This window comes from Mustela erminea, chromosome 7 (assembly GCF_009829155.1).
Source record: "Mustela erminea isolate mMusErm1 chromosome 7, mMusErm1.Pri, whole genome shotgun sequence".
NCBI classification, from domain to species: domain Eukaryota; kingdom Metazoa; phylum Chordata; class Mammalia; order Carnivora; family Mustelidae; genus Mustela; species Mustela erminea.
The window spans coordinates 89,666,652-89,688,951 of NC_045620.1; the positions used below are offsets into that span (position 1 = coordinate 89,666,652).

The 22,300-nt window shown below is 41.9% G+C and overlaps 1 protein-coding gene across 21 annotated transcripts in view; it reads left to right on the forward strand.

Annotated features, from left to right (window-relative positions):
* Positions 1–22,300, forward strand: part of DYSF (dysferlin) — a 204,191-nt gene that overhangs the window by 156,975 nt on the left and 24,916 nt on the right. For all 21 annotated transcript variants that reach the window (XM_032352429.1, XM_032352420.1, XM_032352432.1 and 18 more), the window contains 3 exons: positions 13,913–14,011; positions 21,272–21,400; positions 21,708–21,863. In XM_032352429.1, the coding sequence (XP_032208320.1) occupies positions 13,913–14,011; positions 21,272–21,400; positions 21,708–21,863 (384 nt within the window). The remainder of the gene's footprint in view (positions 1–13,912; positions 14,012–21,271; positions 21,401–21,707; positions 21,864–22,300) is intronic.

Here is a 22,300-nt window from a genome sequence, read left to right on the forward strand (position 1 = left end):
ATCTCAATATTTTAGAAAAGGAAGAAGAAAACAGTCTAACATTGTTATATTTTTACCTTGCTCAGTTAGGAATCCAGCAGGGTAGGAGAATTAAGAAGGAAAGCAGAATCAGAGGCTTTTACATGGGACTGAAGAGCTTGTTTTCTGTTTGTTGTGGCAGCTCTGTGTTAGCTTACTAGGTCAGGGTCATGGTCCTCACCTATTGACCTCTATGTAAGGAGTTTCTGAAGTAGAGGAGAGCAAGCAGGAGTGTTCTTTGGGAAGTTTCTACAGTATTGTGGGTAGATCCTCATTCTTGTGGGTTTGGACTCCTGATGAGTTTAGGGTTAGGTATTCATTCTTCAAGTCTCAAACTGAGGTTACCAGTTTATGAGTTTACAGTGAGAAATACTTCTGCCCAGGGGACATGACCCTGGGTTGTGGCCCAGCCCATGATATCTTACAGGTTCAGCAATTGGGAGGCCCAGTTGTGATTGCAGATGAGTAAGGAATCAGAATGAGGAGAGATCATTCTGTGACTTGAAATTTAGTGGCAGCTGACTGAGATGGACAGATCCATCCATCTCCAAAGGTCCGGACCATCCCGAGGGCTCTGATGTGCACGACTGTCAGCAGCCAGCCTTCCCTTCTCTTGTATTTGTGGGACTGGTCAATTCCTTTTCTTCACTGACATATTCTTTCTCTAGATGTATTAAGACAACCTACCCATTTAGGGTTAAGGCTTAGTGTAAGAGCTACTCTTCTGCTTTGAGGTGATTTTTGCCTGTCCTTGCTCTGAACCACTCTGCATTGATTTCACGGTCTAATTCTCCGAGGGCAGCCCTATTTCCCTTAATTCCAAGTTTTGGGGGAATGCCTCATTGCAGCTCATGAATACTGACAACAATTTATCCCAAGACTTTGAAGCAAAGGTTTTTTTTGAGCAAAGGAATCAATTACAGGGTGTGGCTCCCAAGTGAGGAAGCATTTCCAGAAGGCATCCAAGGCTGTTTGTCTCAGAACTTCACGGTTGCACCTCTGAACTTGAGTGTTTGAGGGGGAGTATTTTAACTTTAATAACACGAAAGGTTTTCCCTGTACTTTGGTATCTAGCAGATGTGCTAATTAGGAGGATACCTATCTTCTCCCTGAAGTCAGTTTCCTAAGGACATCTACTTGGCAATATTGGTTCAGCGAGAATTACTGTATGTGTTTGAAAGTCCAAAACTGTACTTCTTTAAAAATATCTCTGGTTCAGATGTGTTGCCAGTGCAGCCTGGCCTCCCCCCACTCCCATTAGTTCTGATGAGGGAGGTTTGATGCCTGTCACTGCGTGTAATCTGGACCTTCCTTTGTGAGTCATTCCTTCTCTCATTTTCTCAGAGCAAATACAAATCGCCCATCAAATGACAAGTGAAGGCACAGGGGAGGCAAGGGGAGGGAAATCAGAGCCGAAATCTGTTAGCTATTTGGAGTAATTGGTTATTTGCTGTGTTTGCTGGTTGGGAAGCAGAGCACATACTTTACGGTCTCTCCTGTTACGGGGGCTGGAGTCACCCGCCGATATTGGATCCTCGTTGCCGGAGCCCTTGGCTCCGGGCGCCTTTCCCCTGCTTGGCATTCCTGTGGTCTCCTCGGGGGTGCACCCCTCCTCCCTCAATGCACACTGCAGGGGGGACAGCCCGGGGTGAAACTTGTCTGGCAAACTCCAGGGCCTCATCAGACAGGAGGAGGCCCCAGCCCCCTTCAACCAGCCCTCCTTGTGTCCGCCTCCACCCCGCCGTACCCTCTCCTCTTCCCGAAAGGTCTTTCCCTGGTCCATGAGGGACCTGTTTTCCCATCCAGAGGTAAAGGATTCATCTCTTCTCAGTGACAAAATGCTCAGCTTTCTGTGGAAATCTGAAGGACCAGAAGTTTCCTCTGAGGTCTCATTGGTCTCATTGCATGCCTTCCTATCCCTAACTGTCCCGTCCCTGCCTGCCCCCCACCTGCCCTGTAGCCTGGGTCAGGACAGTGCTTGAAACTTGGTACAGTGCTCATGGCTGAGTAAACATCTCCCCCCCTCCACCCCAGTGCCCCGAGGATGCTCACTGAAGCTTATTAAACAAACCAGTGTCTTTAACACCTCTCTGACATTAACTGAAGGATAGGGAGGCCAGGCCGAAGTAGAACCAAATTCAAAATAGAAAATATTTGAAAAGTAATGTGATTTTGTGTATGAAAATGCACACAGTAACTAGAAAGTAGGTTGACTTTGGCACATAGTAGGCTCCCCCAAAATACTTTTAAAATTGAATTTACGATAGCTAAGATTAGTGTCTGTAGTTTGATGAATGCTTCAGCAGTCCCGGGAAAGCCTTCAAAAATTGTTCTTCTCCTAAGTAGATTGTTGGAACTCTTGCTAAGCAAAACTGTCTATATAAGCAGAATGAAGAAGGTAAGGAAAGCTTTTGCCCAGGCCCTGTTGGAACCATCACAAATTCTGAATTCGTGATGTCTCATTGCTGTCTTCATCGGTGAGAAGACCTGATGTGGTCTTCTTTCATTCGCCCTACTGGGCAGATCCCATTCCTCTGTACTTTCTGTTTGGGTGTAAGTGCTCACCCTAGCCTCAGAGGACCAAGTCATGAGCTCCTGTGTCTTACCTACCTTAGGCGCCAGAACTGGGAGAGGTCTAGGAAGCTGGCCTTCCCCAGAGGTTCCCCACCCGACTTGGGTCTCCCATCTGGAACAGGCCAGTCATCAGATGATCAGGTCCTGACCCTTCTTTGCTCACCATCTGCTTGACTTTGCTAGATTCCAGGCACACTTTCTCACTGGGCCTTTTGGAAGTAATTCAGCATTTTGGTTAAAGGTCTTCCCTTCCCTCCCACCTCTGCTGGTCCAGCTTAAAGTCAGATTGAGCACAGTAATGATCTCTACAGCAGACACAGAGGCAGGACAATAGGGAGTGTCAACAAGAGCTTGAAAGCCCGGTGTTCCGCTTGTGGAAATGATTATGTGATTTTTGTTGTGAGTATGTAGAGTTCTGCTGAATCAACATGGTAGCTGGCTGTGGGCATGTGTTTGTGTGGGTTTGCGGGGCATGAGAAGTTTAGTATGAATGGGGTAGGGCAGGTTGGAAATTGGGGTGCTTGCACGTTTGGGGGTTTATCTGGTCTCCATGTAGGCGTAAGTACTCGTATGTTGTGTCTGTGTTTGTATTTTTGCGTGTATGAGCAAATAGTCTCCATTGCTTAAAACTTAGACATTAATTAAAGAATGAGGGGTGTCCGGGTGGCTCAGTGGGTTAAAGCCTCTGCCTTCGGCTTAGGTCATGATCCCAGGGTCCTGGGATCAAGCCCTGAGTTGGGCTGTCTGCTCAGCAGGGAGCCTGCTTCCCCCTCTATCTCTGCCTGCCTCTCTGCCTACTTGTGATCTCTGTCTGTGAAATAAATAAATAAAATCTTTAAAAAAAAGAATGAGAGGCATCATATCATTTTTCTAGTTAGGCAGATGTTGAGTTCCAGGGCAGTTGTATCGGGGATTGAAGTGACGATGCTGACAGTATCAACAAGGATATTGATTATGATAAACTTTACAGGTCCTAAAGTCTCTTTGTAGACTTCAACCTATAGCCTCACCATAATCCCAGTGTTGGGTTATATTATTATCCTCTTGATGATAATGATTTGTGCTATGAGAGAAACCACTTTCAACACAGTCTAGGATATCTACCTCTGGATTGATGTAGGTAATGAAGTCCTACTTAAAATTATTTTTAAAAAATTGACTTTTTTTGTAGAGGTGGGTTTGAGTAGTTCCATATAGTGACCCATATAGTTCCATATAGTTCCACATAGTAAACCCAAGCAACATTTTACATTGTAGCTTCGGTGACTAATGGATTCAACTGGGAACTTTTTGATTCAAGTGGTCATCCTGGGAGAGTATACAAGCGAGACCTCCTGCCCACCCTCAACTTTCCTTACTTAACAGAAAGTCAGGCTTAGAATTATTGTCAATTTTCTGTCTATATTCATGAAATGTGTTAGACCCACTGAATGAGAATGGAAGATTAAATGTTCAGTGTATGCTATGCTGATTTGGGTCTTCAGAGGGATTAGGGTGCCCATTACACTGGATCAGGCCCAGAGAAGCATGTCTTTGTTACATGGCTCTGGTTGGTCAGGAACTGAGTGCTGGCTATTAGTTGAAATTGGAGAGGCTGCTAGTCCGTGCCTTGATCAGACTTACTTATTCGACTGGCTGGATCATGAGGGGCCTTGAACTTTGGGCATGAGGATATAAAGTTTTAATGGCCAGACTTCTTGCTAAAGCCCAAGGTGACACTTAGCAATCAAGCCTTTTACATTTGTTTCTCCTCCTTACCATGTTCCAAGACTAGATGCTTGGCTCTTGCAAAATGAGGTCAAGAGCACACTTGGAATTTGAGAACATATGACCATTACCCTACTGAGTTTGGGATGATGGGATTCCTCTGACATCGGCCAGGAGGGGGGCTGGCTTTGGCACCCTAATCCCTCTGAAGACCCAAATCAGCATAGCATACACTGAACATTTAATCTTCCATTCTCATTCAGTGGGTCTAACACATTTCATGAATATAGACAGAAAATTGACAATAATTCTAAGCCTGACTTTCTGTTAAGTAAGGAAAGTTGAGGGTGGGCAGGAGGTCTCGCTTTCCCACCAGGGTGGGAAAACCAGGGTTAAGACTAGAAGGGCTGTTCTGTTTCTGTGGGGCTCATTTTTCTGGGTGTGCTAACTTATTCTTGGACTTTCTGAGGAAGACAAGGAAGAAGTGGGCTTGAAATAACTCTATCAGAAGCCAAATTAGTAAACTAGCAGGAATGGTATTTTCAAGTCACATCTGTGAGTGTGTTAAAAACATAACTTTATTTTCCTGTAATTCAACTTAATCTCCTTTTTGAGCTCACATTTTTCCTGATGACAGAAAAGCCATAGTATCCTTCAGTAGTTCAGGTTTAAGCTGCATCATTTTTCAGCTTTTCCTCCTTGTCCTTACCCCTGGGAGGCAGTTAGATTCTGGGTGGGCTTCCAGAATGTCATGACCTCCACAGGCAGAGACCCTTGGTCACCAGTATGTGTCTGCCTGTCTGTAGGCCTGCTGATTCCTGGGCCCATGAACCACATAGACAATAGCTTGTTATCTTGGCCACATGACCCTTTTAGGTCCCCTGGCTTTCTCTCTTGACTAATTTTCAAGCCCTTCTGGGAAACATGGTACAATTTGGCCACTCTTTCATGACACTCTGGGGTCTATAGGAAATGCAGAAGGCTCCCCGGCTCTCTCTCCCATGATGCCCATGCAGCCATCTCTGACAAGTACCTCATGTCCCCATTCCTCTGGCAACTTCTGGGCTGCTGTTTACTTGATCCCCAGAGCTATGGAAGGGTCTCTCCCATATAAACTTTGGAGCTAACCTGGGGGCCAAGTTGTGGGTGTGCCTCATTGAAACCATAACAAATCTCTAGTTAGTTCTTCCTCTCCCCCTCTATATTTTCATCTCCTCTGGAGAGGGTAGGAAAACTAGCTGGACAAAACATTCTCTTAAAACTATTTTTTAAATAGCTGTGTTATCTGTCTTCAGAAATTTAAAAGGCAAATATCCCCTGCATCCCTGCTGTTTAGGCATTCATATATTCATCGCATACTTACTGCACTCCAAATACGTGCCAGGCAGTGCTCGGAGTACTGGGGACAGAGTGTTAGAAAAGATAGAGATCTCTGCCCTCATGCAGGAAGGAGACACAACAAACAAATACCGAAATAAAATACACGGCATGTCAGATGGTGGTAATTGCTAGAGAGAAAAAGCAAGGAAGGGGGATAGGATTTGCTGGGGGGGAGGGGTCATGACTTAAAATCTGGTGAAGAAAGGGGGGTGAAGCAGATTGCATTTGAGTCAAGACTAGAAGCAGGTGGAGAAGTGACCCCGTGGATCTATGGGAGGAATAGTGCTCTATACAGCAAGAGTATAGGGATGTTGGAAGTGCTCAAGGACCAAGCAGGCCATTGTGGCGGATGAGCGTGAATGAGGAGGAAAGACAAAGGATATGAGATCAGGGAGGTCAGGGGACCACATCATGAGAGGATTTGGCTTTATCCTGAATTGGGTTGGTAAATCACTGGAGGGACTGCATGAGGGCTGAGGGGCTCCATTCTGTGGGGCTGTTGTGTTGAGGATATATATGGAGACAAGGCTGAAAGCAGGGAGGTCAGTTGGGAGACTGGAGAAATATTCCAGATGACGGGGAACAGGGGGTTAGAGATTTGGGAGAGATGGTCTGATTCTGAATATGTACTGAAGGTGGCACTAACAGGATATGCGGGTGGGCTGAACATGGGGCAAGAGGAAAGGACTCAAAGGGGACTGCAGTGTTTTGGGCTTGGACATCTGGAAGAAAGGCCTTACCATTTACTTACTTGAGGGAGACTAGAAGGAGCAGGTGGTGGAGGATGGTCAGAAGTTGGATTCTGGACGTAGTACATTTGAGAGGCTTATTAGATGTCCACTGGGAGATGTGAAATGGGGGTTGGGGTTCAGAGGAGTCGTCTAGGCTGGAGGGAGTTGAGCATGGGATTCATCAGCATCAATGCCATTTAAATGTGTAAGTCTCCAGGCAAACCCCAGGGAGTGTGAGTGGATGGAGAGGAGAAGAGGTCTGAACACAGAGCCCTGGGGCACTCAGATGACCAAAGGGTGGGTGACCAGGAGGAATCAGCTGAGATGGAGAAGGCTTGGCCAGTGATTGGGGGAGGATATCACCCTGGTCCTCGTTAAATTGATCTTTGAAGTTACTGGTGATCTTGACAAGCTTTGATTGAACAGAGACAATAGGAAAACAAGAATTAGATGCAAGTGTAGCTAACTCTTTCTAGAAGTTTTTCTGTTAAGGGGAGAAAGAAATGAGTTGGGAGCCAAAGGAGAAAGAGAGTTTTCTTTAAGTGACAGGGAACTAGTGTCACCTGTTTGAATGCTAGTGGAGTGACCCAGTAGAGATGTGTGTTGGGTGGCCTGGGCGAGGGTGAGGAGGATCATGGGGTGGTGTCTTGAGTAGACCAGGGGTATGGGACCTAGAGCATGAGTACAGGGGTTGGCCTTGGGTTGGGAGCAAGCTGAGAACATGTGGTGACAGGAGGGTAGGTGGGATGTGGTACAGGTGCTGGCGAGGGCCTGCAGAAGTTCTCTTCTGATTGCTTATGCTTTCCAAGAGAAGGAGGAAGCAGGGTCACTGGCCAAGAGTGAACAGAGGGAGAAGGAGGTGAAGGTCTGAGGGAAAAGCAGAAGGTATAGGATGGTGGTGTTAGGAGACGGGAGAATTCCAGGACTGGGAAATTGAGGGGAGGTGGACCGACAGCACTGGGACCCACTTGAGGCTGTGGCATGAACTTGGAATGAGAGCAGCCACTCCTTTGCTCTTCCCCTCTGGCCACATTTGGTTATATGGAGAAGATGTGCATAGAGTTAAACCTAGGTTGGGTTGGCTGGAAGTATGACAGTTTCCAGAGAAGGGCAAGGGAGTAGAAACGGGGAAGATCAAAGGGGTAAGCAGAAGATTGTAGAAGCAAAAGATAAACTAATTAGTATACAAATTATGATTCTGCTGCACGTATTGTGTCTGCCAAGGGGGTGGAATTTGAAGACGTTAGCCTGGGGGATACAGGAAGAAGAGGGGGACAGGAGCCACTGAGCGGCAGGCCTGCTGGTGTAACCTGGAGTTAGAAAGGCCAACCACAGCCTGTGTCTGCGGCAGCTGTGTCTGCTGGGGAGAACCAGCCACTGGACCCTGCCTCGGGCTTTGAAGGACAAGGAAATTACAGCTGAGAGAGGTTCTTGAGGAAAACGGGGTATCCTAAGATTTAGGTCTTTTTCGGTGACCATTTGATTATTCTTATAAAAAAAGAATTTAACTCTTATTTCCTTAGAATACGTACTCAAGATTTCTGCTTTTGTTGTTGTTTTAGAGGTTATAAGCTTGTATGTGATCATTTGTTTCTTTTTATTTTAACAGCTCTATTGAGATAATCCATATAATACAAGTTCCTATTTAGTGTTTTTTAGTATGTTTTATTATGTATTTTTTAGTATGTTAACAGAGTTTTGCAGCAGCCATCACCATAATCAATTTTAGAAGGTTTTTTTAAAATGTTGAAATATATGATACAATTTATTAAGTGAAAAATGAATATTAAGTTATTGCAAGAGTTTAATAAAATAATATTAAATGGGAGAAGTAGAATAGAAAATAATATATATACTATGATAATGACCATAGATGAGAAAAAATTTCAAAAAGAACTCACAGAAACAGAAAATTGTAGTTTTGTATATTTTCCCCTTCATGTAAATACATTCTCTTAAAGTGTTTTATATTTATTTGAGTATATTCTAATTAAAAGAAATGAGTAACTAAAACAATACATCCCTTTATATCCTCCTCCCAAAAGGAAAAAACAAGACTCACTTTCAACTCTTCCTTTATTTCTAGTCCCTATGTTGAGAAAGTGTTGTCTTCTCTTTCTGGTAGATGGGTCTTTGGTGTACAAGGTCAAATAGCTGTCCATCTTCAAAATGCTCAAGTTCAATCCATTTGTGTCTGATTTGGCACTGAAGCCTGATGCTTACTGACCTGACACTAATTTTAGAAGGTTTTTATCACTCCAAAGAGACCCTGTACCCAAGAGCAGTCACCTGCCAGTTCTTCCCAACCACTCCCAGTCCTAGGCGACCATTCGTCTACTTTTGGTTTCAGATCTGCCTATTCTGGACATTTCATATAAATGGAATCATATAATATGTGGTCTTTTGTGACTCTTTCATTCAGCTACTGTTTTCAAGGTTCATCCATGTTGTAATGTGCATCAATTTTTCACTGCTTTTTATTGCCAAATGGTGGATATATGACATTTTCTTTATCCATTCACCAGCTGGTGGACATTTGGATTCTTCCTCTTGGCAGTTATGAATGAAGCTGCTCTGAACATTCCCGCACCAATTTCGGTGTAGATGGAACTTTTCATTTCTCTTGGTTATATAACTAGGAGTATAATTGCTGGGTCATATGATAACTCTCTGTTGAACCTTTTGAAGAACTGCCAGATTGTTTTCCAAAGTGACTGTACCCCTTTATGTTCTCATCAGTAGCGTTCCAGTTTCTCCATGGCTTTACCAAAACTTGTTACTATCAGACTTTTCATAATAGCTGTCCTGGTGGGTATGCAGTGTTTTCTCACAGTGGTTTCGATTTGTGTTTCCCTGTTGGCTAACGATGAGCACCTTTCCCTGTGCTTATTATCTGTCTGCTGGTCTTATTTAGAGGAATGTTTATTTAAATGCACTGCTCCTTTTTGGTTGGGTTATTTGTCTTTTTATTATTGAGTTGTGTGAGTTCTTCATATATTCTGGTTGCAAATCCCTTCTCAAATATATCATTTATAAACATTTTTTCCCTATTCTGTGGATTATCTTTTCATTTTCTTGGTGACATTTTTTCCTGAAGTCCTGCTATTGTTCTTTATTTTTAAAATCTTTAATTTTTAAAATTATGTAAGGAATACATGCACATCATGAAAATTTAGAAAATTTTGAGTGATGCACAAAAATACAAGGAATAAACAAAACATTTATAATGCTGTCATTCATAGGTAATTGCTATGAACATTTGGGGTTTTGTCCTTTTCCTAAAAGGAAATCACATTATTCATTTATTAACCTTTTTTAATCTCATCAGTTGTGGATAGCTTTCCATGCCAATAAATCTATTTCAATTGCATCATTCTAAAATGTTGCATAATACTTAATCACGTGGGTATTCAGTTTACCCAAACAGTTCATTATTGTTACTTAAGTTGTTTCCAATTTTTCACAATAATAAAAGAAGTTAAATCTTTATGCATATCTATGATTACTTTCTTTGGATAGATTTCTAGGACAGGTTGATGGCTCAAAGCATGTGTACACTTCTAAGGCTGAGGAAACATGCAACCAGGTTGCCTTCTGGAAAAGACTATGGCCAGCTATGTTCCCGCTGGCATTTTGTGAGAGAGCCAGCCCTTGGCCAAGAAGCTAACCTGGTCCACACCGAAAAAATAATACCATGATCAATGATAGCAGTAAATACTGACATTGCACTTAGGTGCGAGGTACTATTTTAAAATCTTTATATTTACTGACTCCTTTGTTTCTTACCATAACTCTATCAAATTGGTACTGTTTGATCATTTTACAGATTATTAAGGCACAGAGAGGTTAAGTAGTTATCTAAGGTCACACAGCTAGGAGTGGCAGGATTTGAACTCTGCTAATAATAATAAATCACCCTGATTTATTGCTTTTTTATATCCACATCACATGAAAATTACTGGCAGAGGCAACCCTATGTGCAAAAGCCCAGAAGGGAGAATTTCTGGTAGCACAACATTGTACATCACTCTAAGATATCCTTTTTAATGCTAGGAAAGCTTCCTGTTATTCTTAATAGAATGAGAGTAAGTGAATGGGAATGAATGAACTGAGAGTTTCATTTAGGAATAACTGAAAAGTTTTATCATTCTTTTCTCCCCCTTTCTTATTTGCATGTTATAGATCAGGGGTGGCAGAACTTTTCTTAAAGGGCCAGAGAGTAGAGGTGCCTGTGTGGAACAGTTGGTTAAGCATTGAACTCTTGGTCTTGATCTCAGGGTCATGAGATAGAGCTCTGGTGTCCCCCCGACCCTCAATCAATCAATCAATCAATCAATCAATCAAATTTTTTTTCTTCTTAAAGGCCCAGGGAGAAAGTATATTAGGTTTGGAGGACTTAAGGTCTCTGTCTCAACTACTCAACTCTGCTGTTGTAGCTGAAAAGCCACCACAGACTGTATTTAAATTACACAAGCAGGTGGCTGGCCAGTGAGCCATAGTTTGTAAATTTCTGTTGTAGATGATCATGTGGGTTTTTTCTCCTTAATCAGTGATGCTGAGCCCCTCCTGCATTCTGGAATAATCCAGCTTGACCATGGCACATCTGCTACAATCTATTATTATCTTAATTTCTCTGTTCAGGAATGGGATTAACATGTGTGCGTGCGTGCGTGCGTGTGTGTGTGTGTGTGTGTAATAAAGAGTGATTTATTCTTTGAGAGACTGCTAGAACTTTGTTCCAAAGGAAGCATCCTGACTGATGTCTGTGTTGGACGTACCTCTTTGAGAGCTCTTACACTTTCAGGATTACTGATCTCTTCATTTTCTATTACTTTTGAATCAATTTTGGGAATTTGTACTCTTCTAGAAGATTTCCCACTTCATGTGCATTTCCCATTTCGTCACTGATTAGGTGGTAGTAAATCTTTGAATATTTTCATTCTCTCCATAATATATTTCTATTTGATCTTTCTCATTCCTAGTGGTGTATCTGCTTCTAGATATTAGATTTGATAAATGTTTATTTTATTGGTCTTTTGAAGGTCTGCTCTAAGATTTAATTATCATTTGTACTACTCTTCTCCTTTCTAATGTATTTATTTCTATTCATCATTGTCAAATTTTGGTCTTTCTATTTTTCATTTTGTAATTTCTTGAGCTATCATTATTTATTTTCATTCCTTTGTATAAAAGCAAGAGCACTTAAGACTGATTTTTTTCCTTTGAGGACAAATTTGCTCTAACCCACAAATTTGGGGGCAGAGCCCTGTCACTGTTGGTATTAGCTAAGTATCTGTGATTTTAGATTGGTTTTCTCTTTGACCCAGGAGGGTTTAAAAAGTGTGCCTTTAAATTTCTAAAAATTTGAGAATTTTAATCCTTAAATTTTTCATTAGTTTCTAGCTTTACTGCATTATGGTCAGAGAATGTGACTGATACAGGTTTATCTTGGACTTAATTGAGATCTGCTTGTGGCTTCTAATTTTCTAAGTGCTCCGATGGTGGTGGAAAAGAAGGTATATTTTCTGTCGTTGGATCACACGTTTGTCTTCTTAATTGACATTGTTAGTGGTATTATTCAGATTCTCAGTCTTCGTACTCCTTTTTTTCTTTTTCATTTGTTGGTTTTTCAAGACTGTGGGAAGTGTAACAACTCTCCCACAATTAGTGTGCTTCTGTTATTCTTTGGAATAACAAATAGTGCCTATTTGTGCCTGACTCTGAGCCTGATCATAAACTCAAATATTTAAGTATCTGGGGTGGGGAAGAGAAGGAAGACTTAGGAGGATTATCTAAACCGGCTTCTGGTCTAACAGTTCTGTGTGTACGTACGTGCCTGTGTGTTATGTGTGTACTCTTGTGGTGTGTATGTGCATTACAGTATAAACATCTCCCTTGGGCATGTCTGTGTAAATATATTTTTCTGTGTTGTGCATTTGATATATATGCCTGCATATGTTTATTCACCCATGGCATCTTTTTCTTTAAATTGATCTTAAAGCATTAGGGCTTAGGGCTAGCGTTGGCCTTGCTCTGTGCTGGCTTTTTCTAGAGGGGTTGCAAGCCAGAAAGCTCTGCTACACTATATATTAACCCATCTGAATGGCTTTTCCTCTCCTCTAGCTGCAGAAGAACCTCCTGGTAAGTTGGTCTGACAATGACTGTGTGTAGACTCAGCCTTCCTCTGGTACCCGTGCTCTGTGCTATGTGTCTGGGGATCACATTCTGGCCACGATGTGGGTGTTAGGGCCACACTGCCAGGATAGGTGGAGACTCTGAGAGCCTCATCCTACCCTCTCCCCATTGTGTCGGTTCAGGTACCCTTGGCTTGGTTCCAGCTGGTTCTCACCCTTAAGAAGCCAGGGTTCAAAGGACTGAGCATTAGTTTAAAGGGAGCCACCAGCATTTCCAGAAACTCCATGACAGACATTCAGTTGATTTAATAATATCAGAGCAGACTTTTGGGAGATCTCCTAACACACGCTTTCCCATAGAGGAGGAAAAGCAAGTTCCAGATCAGCTTTCTTGACACCTAGTCCTTGGCCTTTCTCACTAATTGGCTGAGTTTTGATGGTTATTGGCAGGCACAGACTGAGTGCCCAGCCCTAGGGAGGGTTTGGAGGGAGACCTGAGGCAGAGTGACCATCCGGCCTTCAGGAAGCTTGCTGACTCCCTGGGTGATGGGACACCCACAACTAGACAGGACAGAGCTGGAGGACCATTCTAGACAAAAGAAATAAGAAGACCTGTAGACACACCATGTGTAGGATGTGTGAAGGTGAGGAGACCAGTGTGTGCTCCAAGAGACCTGTCTGTCTTCTACAAATCTGAGTAAGTGGAGGAAGGACAAGGCAGAGAATGTGTTATCACAAACGTCTCTTTACCTGATGTCCCCCATGTAGCATGGTGTCTTTTGCATAATGAGCCCTTTGTAAGCATTTGTTGATTTTCAGGGATTCTGCCTTGATCTGACCCTGGGGAGGCTAAGTTCTGATTTCTGATTTTTTTTTTTTTTCTCTCCCTGGGTTTAGGGAGACAGGATAGCTCTTTGGGGTGTGAGTTTTCCTGGGTCTACTGCATTGTATTCATAAATAACACGTTATTGACATTTCCCCCCAAAGAGTTACCATATGTACCTTCTGATTTCAGCCTTGGTACATCCATGGAATGCAGGGGGACCACAGGGTTGATGTCCACATTACAAAAAGGAGAAGGGAGGCCCGAGAACTTAACAGCATCACACAATGAATGGGGGGCAGAGCTAGGACCGGAACTTCTGCCTCTCAGGGTAGAGCCGATGTTCAAACCTTTCTTCTGGTCAGGTCTGCGCAGCCTGCATCTGAAGGGGTGGGGAGTTCCAGAGGTCTGCTCCCCTGAACTCACCCAACAGGAGAGCTTTGAAGACTGTGCTGGCCCATGGGCCTTGTTAGGTGCCTGGTCCAGAAGGGCCTTGCTTGGCAAGTTCTGTTTCTGAAGTGATCTCTTTCTTTCTACCCACTCAGGAGGAGGAGTTCATTGACTGGTGGAGCAAATTCTTTGCCTCCACAGGGGAGAGGGAGAAGTGCGGCTCATACTTGGAGAAGGGCTTTGACACTCTAAAGGTGAGGCCTTTCCACAGTGTGCCCTTCAGTCTAATAGCCCCTGGGCACACACAAGGGACATCGGGGATGCCACAGGGAGACAAAATGTGTACACATATGTCACCTCCTTTGAATACATGTGTGAATCTTCTCTTTTGGTGCCTGGGGAGCTGATGAATCCTGATGAGCTAATTGAGGTGAGAAGGGTCACCCACCAGTTTAGATCAAGAAGTCAGCGTGGGCTGCAGTAACCAAGAAAGTATTTTTGGAAGATTGTTGAAAATACTGAGGTGTTTATGGGTGAAATCATGCCTGGCCTGGGATTTGTTTTAAAATGCTTAAAAAAAAAAAAAAAGAAAGGAAGGAAGAAAAGAAAAATAAATGGGAAGATAGTTGATGTGAGTGACCCTCTGGTAGATTTTCAAAATATTTAAAATTATGAAAATTGCAAAATACTGAAAATTGTTAAAGCTTGGAGCTGCCTACTTGTTAAAGCTGGAGATGGGAATTGTTAGGTTATTCCCTTTCTTTTAAAGTTATTTGAACTTTCTATAATAAAAAATCTGTGTTAAAATAAAAAGGGAAGTCAGTTTGAGAATGTAGCTCTGACTCCTCTGCCCCTACATCTGGGACAGAAACTGCCTAGCAGATATAAAAATATGGTAAACTTTGCTTCCATGAAAAAAAGAAAAGAAAAGAAACCCCCCTCCCCCCCAAAGCCAACCAAACAAACAAAAACTAAGCCAGGGATGAGTCAGCCAAATTCTGGTATTTTGAGGAAATTCCACAAATACAATTATGCTTTTTAAAAAGTAGACTGCTTTTAAAAAAGATAACCAGAGGTGACTCAAAGTTACTCCCCAAAGGAGTTGTAAAGAGTCCTGGGGAAGGTTGCCAGATACGTTCAGGATGTTCAGTTACACTTGAATTGCAGATAAATAAGAAATAATATTTTAGTATAAGTATTTTCTGTAATTGTTAGATAAGTATGTCTTAGGCCTCAGATATTGCCTGGGACATACTTATGTAACGAAATTATTTGTTATTTATTTGAAATTCAAATTTGAGTGGGTGTCCTGTGTTTTACCTTGCTTTATCTGGCAAGCCTGTTTAGAGAAGGTATGCAAAGGCTGTTAGATGCAGAGGAGGGGCCCGAGGAGCACCCCAAAGGGGACCAGTGGAATGGGATTTGAGGCCAGTGGGAATGGTGGGTGGTCTGGGCTTTCAGGTTGTTCTGCTGGCTGAAAGCCTTGGTTGGCCACTCTGGAGGGTAATTCTACAAGGTGGTAAAAGTTGTCTCTGATGCACTGTGGGCCTCTAGGTGAGTTGTGTCTGGAGACCTGGATGTGCAGAAATGAGGAGAGCAGTGGCCCCAAAGGCACAGGCCACCTTAGGCAGCAAGTTCTTAGTTGATTTGCAGTTGGGTGTGTGAGGCTGGGCAAAGAGACTAAACTTGTGTACCAGGAAGAAGGTCCGACACATTAGGTCTGGCATGTGGTAGTGTGGCCTTGCCAGAAAATGAGAGAAACCAAGAATGAGGACTCCTGCCAGTGTGGCCCATGGCCCTGGCCCCCCCTTGCTGCTCCTTCAGATGCCGGACATGGAACTGGCATCCTGCCCTTCAGCCTGACCTCTTTGAGGAGATCTCTGACAGCGTCCAAGTGAACATGGGCTGTCCAAAACAAAAAGGCATTCAACCTGTTTCTGGGGGGAAAAAAACCAGACCTGGAAGGAACATTGGTCCTTTAAGGATAAGTAAATAGAAGAAAACCACCACCACCACCACCAAGAGTTTTTGAAAAGTAGCCTGTAGCATTATGGAGAGAATGGAGAACACAATGGGTAGAGGGAAAAAAAAACAGATTTTGGAAATTACTAGCCTGGGGGAAATATGCAACTTGCAGTGTCAGTAGCAAAAGACAGAAAAACAAAAGATATAAACAAGAAAGCATAAAAACCAGAAACCATAGAAAAACACAACAGAAAAAGAATAATACATATTTGTTTTCCTAATAAATGAAATGTATTGAGCTTCTCTATTGAGTGATAAGAACTCTCAAACTATATAAAATTAAAAATTCATTAGACTGTCCTTAAGAGGTAGGTCTAAAACAGTACAACTTAGAATGTCTAAAAAATAAATATTTTGGCACACAAAATAAGGAAAATGCCAATAAAAGAGAAACAGATATAATTTAAAGTAAAAAGCAAAGGAAACAAAATGGGATGTTTTATATAAATAAAAGATACACATCTCAATGAGAAAATGCCCAAATATTACTGTACAGGACAATAAAGCTTAGAAATATTTAAAGCAAAAATGGTAGGAAGATGTAAACTCATACTTCACACAAATAAAAGGAAGAGATGAGAGAAATTAAAGTTGCATTAGGGATTTTAATGCATCTCTCTCCTAGGCAGATGAAGCAGAAAGTAAATAAAGAAATAAGAGGTCTGAATAACAAGGTAAAATATTTTTTAAGCTACATCAAAAGTAGCTTTAAAATAGAGAATAAAAATAATTAAAAAAAGAATATATTTTTCCTATTGCTCAGAGAATATTTACCAAATTTGATCACATATTAGTTTAGCAATAAATTACCAAAAGCAGAAATCATACAAGACAGATTAAAATGCAATAAAATGAGAAATTAATAACAAAAGTTTAAGCAAAAAGACCTACCACTTGGAAATTTAAAAAGTATTTTATTGAGATTTCCAGTATGAACATGGCTGCATAAGTCAGCATTTTTCCCCTTTTCTCCTGGAAATCATTCAAACCCACAAACTCCATTTTCAGTAAAAGTTGGAAACAAATAAAACCCGCAGACTCCAAAATACATGCAAGGGCTGTCCAAAGGCAACCAAGATTGGGTAGAAGCCACTCGGCAGTAAATGAAGAGAAAATGATGAAAGGTCATAGTGGTAGCAGATCCCAGAAAACCCCATTCTTCCTAACAGAAGAATGTTGAGAATTAGTGAAGACAGGTTATAGGCACATGGGCGCTTATTATGTCACCTTTATTTTTGTGTGCACTTGGAAACTTTCATAATAAGTAGTTTTTTAAAAGTTCCTGAAGTCAAGGTTTCCCCATGAAAGACAGAAGTGATCCATCTTATCCATGACAATGGATGTGGGAACTTTGGAGTCAGGTTCGGGCTGGCAACAAATGCTTCTCAGACCTGGTCCAGTTTAGAGAAGTGAAAGAGGTGGAGCCACACAAGAATCAAAGAGATGAGCTATATTTGCAGGAAGCAGTCTGCCTCTGTGGCCAGAACAAAGGAAGTAACTGGGCTAGGAGAATTCAACACATTTAGTGACAAGTAATCATAAAAGAACTATCAGGGCATTAATTCAAAAATGCCATTAAAAAAAAAGAAAATATAAATCAAAATTTGGCCAAAAGAAGAGGATATATATCACCAGAAAAATTTTGCCAAGGAGCAGATGAAATGAAATACTTAGCTGTGAATTTTTCAGAGGTGGGACAGTCAGAATCAAGGTAGAAATGAAAGTACTCAAGGGATGATGAGATGAGAAGAGACTGGTAGGATTCCGGAAAGGAGGAGATCCCATGAAATTGGAAGGAGTGCAAGGCAGAATGGCCACTTTAGAAAACACAAGAAGGGGGCAGAGGACAGAAATGATGAAGTTCAACAAAATGATTGGAAATTAAAAAACAGAGGTATAAAACAATAAAGAGAAAATGACAGATCAGGGAAAGGAGATCCAACACTTGCATAATTGGAGTCTCTGAGGACGGCAACCAAAACGGTGAAATAGAACAAATAGACATTGAAGCATTTAATGGAAGTCACCAGCATTGTCAGAAGACTACCTGAATATACATACTATAAGGTCTGCTGGGTGTCAGGGAAAATCAACCCAGAATGGTCAACTCTGAGACTGATCCTAGTGTATGTTATTGGACTTGAGATTTAAAGAATTTTTGGGGTAGTCATACTTTCTTCTTTCCCCAAATATTAAGTCATTTAAAATAGGAAATAATACAAGTTGGCTTCAGTTTCTCCACAATGACATTTCATACCCAAAGACAGTAAAGCACCATGTGTAAGAAAATCAAAGGGAAAGGGTGCCCCAGGATTTATATTCATCCCAGCTGCCACTCAGGCGCAACAGCTATGGACACACAGCATGCGTATTCAGGAACTGGGGATACAGGTCCCATGCCCCCATCTTGAAGAGCTCCAAGGGAACGAACTTAGTCAATTAGGAGATAACTGGGAAAACCAGAACCAAGGGGTTGGTTGTGATCATATTTTACCTTAGACTTCCAATGAAAATAAATGGAAGGATTAGGGTAATATGATAGAATATAAATATACACAGTGAAAATGAGGAAGTGACAATACTGGCAAAAATTAGGCACAGGGATGTCTGAGTGGCTCAGTCGGTAAAGCGTCAGCCTTCAGCTCAGGTCATGATCCCAGGGTTCTGGGATCGAGTCCTGCATCGGGCTTCTTGCTTAGCAGGGAGTCTGCTTCTCCCTTTCCCTCTACCTTTCCCTCTCTTCTCGTGCTGTTTCTCTCAAATAAGTAAATAAAATCTTTTAAAAAATTAAGCACAGAAGGAGGAAAGATGATGGGATACGGAGTAAGGACATGAATTGCCATATTATGGAATAGATAGAGTTGACAGTATTTAAAATTGGCAAAACAAATAAGAGGAGTATAAGCAAATTATAAACAAATAGTACAGAGTTAATATTAAGGAAGACAATGCTGTCTAAAACTGAGTGAGGGAGAGGGAGTGGGAGGGAGATAAAATTTCATCATTTTATCATTGCTGTAGTAGAGAACTCTTCAATACTGTCCCTAAAGACATGCAGGACTTAGAGAATTACTCATTTACATAAATTTATAATAACATTAGAATATGAACTCAGCTCATCAGAAACACACATATACACACACACAGAGAAAACAGACCACACAGGCAAGGGTGTAAAACAAAATCGATGAAATTGGAAAATGTAACAATAAACATGTTCTGTGACTATAAATGTCACAGATCAAATGTATATAAATATAAACCTGATCACATATATTTGTTATATCAATGCATGTCATATCAATCACTCATTAATTACAAAACTTAAATCCAATCTCAAAGCAAAATCTAACTCCAAAATAGGTTCATGAAGGTTGAAAATGAAAGATTGTAAAAATGTGTGCCTGGCAAATACAAATGAAAAGAAAGCAGAAGTTGCCATCTTCTTGTTAGATGAGAACAGATTTGGGTCCCCCAAATTATTTAAATGAGACAAAGAATGACACTTTATAGCATTAAACCATGCAATTCTGGGAGATAACAGTTATGAGAATATCTATGTGCTGAATAATACCACAATATTTACAAAACAGAAATTACAGGAGATATAGGAAAGAAATAGCAGGTAGGGGGAGATTTTTTTCTCTCCTCTTGTTTAATGTCAGGGTCGAGGGAACACAAACTTAAGAGGATAGAGAAAAGCAGCATAGTTATTCACCTTACTGAACCCTGTAGCCTGAAAACAGAGGCTACAGCCTTTGGCGTCATTCCAGAGATGGACCATGTTAACAGGCCCTGAAGAGAACATTAATACAATTCAAAAAGTGGCCTACCAATGACCATATTTTTTTTGTTATAATGTCATGAAATGAGAACTTAATAACAAGGTAAAAAACCCCAAAAGTTCTCTCCTATCTAGACAATGAAAAAACAAAACAAAACAAAAAAACAAAACCTCTCTTTTCACAGTTCTTGGCAAAAGAAAAAACATAACCCCAAATTGCAGAATATCCGGAAAACAAGGATAAAACGTTACATATTAGAACTTGCTAGTTATAGCTAAAGCAGCATTCAGAGGAAGGTTATAGCTTTAAAAGCTTGTCTCATTTAAAATGAAAGAATGAAAAACAAGCATCTAGCTCTTGGATCAAAGAATAAAAATAAAACTGTAATTGTGGCATGTCAAGAGAATGGATATGATAACATTAGAATCAAAACAGATGGGTCCATGCCAAGACAGTAGTAAGCGGAGACAATTTCATAACAATAAGCATTTTTCTTATCCGAATAGAGGGAGCAAAGTAAATAAAGCTTTAACTGGAGAAGTTACAAAGAGTAATGAAAAAGAAGTTACAAAGAAGAATGAAATAATAAAAATAAAAGCAGAAATAAGGAACTGGAGCAGAGGAAATGGTAGAATTGACAAATGAAGGAACTGTCCTTTAAAATGATTAAATGATATAAACAGATCAAGAACATACTCAAAATGGTACCTGTCAAATAGTAACCAAATAACTAGTCGTTATTTTTGAGAATCCAAATGCAAGGCAATAATAATCTTTTCTTTGTATTTACTTATATTTTCTAATTTTTAATGATGAACCTGCCTCACTTGCATCATTTATTGTTTCTTGGAAGGGACAGAACCTGGGCTAGGCCTCAATGAGGAATAATACTTAGCAGTATGAGACGGGAACTTACCTGGTTCGCCTTGGCTGTTAGTTTCAGTGTAACCAACTTAGCATGTATATTAAGTTTTTAATATCACTCTTAGGCACATTTATCACCTACAATAGAAAACTGCTGCTTTAGTTAAGCCTAAGCAATTCCAAAGCACGCCTCTAATAAAGAGAAGTCAGCAGCTATTTGAGAGGAAGGGGATCGATACGTTGAGTTTGCAAATTTAAAGTGGTGCTCGGAAGGCATTCACAGCCCAGGGTTTGGTACCACGGTCACCCGGCCGTCCTGGACAGGGAGCATTTGTGGCTTGAAACACAGACCTATAAATTTTTCAGAGTTCTGTTTTGATCTTCAAGTAAAATGTCAGTTAACTTTTCATTTGTTTGTTTGATTTTATTCTTGTAAAAAAAAAAATCACTAGCCATGTATGTGATGACTCCTAGAAACCTAAAATGTTGCATTCACCAGAAAACCATTTCCGAATGGTGCTGAACACACGTCTTCCCTTCTTCCCACCTCTCCTGTCCCTCTTGTCCCCCACCCTCCTCTCCTTTTCCTCTCCACACTTCACATCCTTTTAATCTCTGCCTGTGACCTTTCCTCCTCTGTCCTCTCTGTTCTTGGCTGCTCTCCTCTTCCCCTCTGCTACCTGTCTTTGTTCCTTTAATTTGCACATGGTCTTTCCCTTCCTTTTCTTCTCTGGGACTTTCTGTCCATTGTCACTTGAATACTGTCCTGTTTCCTCTTCCCCGGCTGGCTCTCTTCTTTCTCTTTCCTTCGTCCCCTTTTGTCATCCCCATGTGTGGCAGGTCTATGACACACAACTGGAGAACGTGGAGGCCTTTGAAGGCCTGTCTGACTTTTGCAACACCTTCAAGCTCTACCGGGGCAAGACTCAGGAGGAGACGGAGGACCCGTCTGTTATCGGGGAGTTTAAGGTACGTCCTTGAGGACATGACCCTCCTCCTCCCCCGGGAGGCCTGAAACTGTGAAGTGGCAGCTATCATAAGTGAAGGGGCTGGGAGCAGGGCTACTGTGGTAACCATGATAATGACCATGGTGTTGATGTTGGCACATGGTGACTGTGTGGGTGACGCCATGGATGCAGAATCTGATGGTGGTGAAGAGATGGCGGTAGGTTTGGTGGTATCTGGCGTGCTGACTCTGGCAGAGATGACGGCAAGGGTCATGATGGTGGTTGTGTTGATGATGATCACGAGTAAGTTGGCCCCTCATTCTTTCCAGGGCCTCTTCAAAATCTACCCCCTCCCAGAAGACCCGGCTGTCCCCATGCCCCCGAGACAGTTCCACCAGCTGACCGCCCAGGGGCCTCAGGAGTGCCTGGTCCGCATCTATATCATCCGAGCATTTGGCCTGCAGCCCAAGGATCCCAATGGGAAGGTAACATTTCCGGAGCTCTCAGCTCTTCTGGAATGGCAGGCTGGGGCCCAAATGGGCTACGGGATCTGGACACAGCTCTCCCACAGGGAGTTCACAGAAAGCCACGGAAACCAGCCACACACACCCAGCACCGAGAGAGGCAACTGGATGTGGTTCGGGTAGGGGCCAAGTGCTCTAGGAGGTCAGAGAAGGCGGGGTCGTGCAAAGCTTGGCAATCATGAGGAAGGCTTGGCAGAGGGATAGGATTCTTAAGGATCGATGGAGTTCTGGTAGGCTAGGAGGGAGAAGAAATTCTCAGGTAGGCTAGGCGAGAGAAGAATATGGTTTTTTAGGATGGGCCAAAAATCTGGCAAGAGTTTATGAGAAGACTGTCTGGCATGAGGGTGAGGCATGAGAGGAAGTGACATGGAAGGTGTGGGCTGGGGTTGGACCTCCTC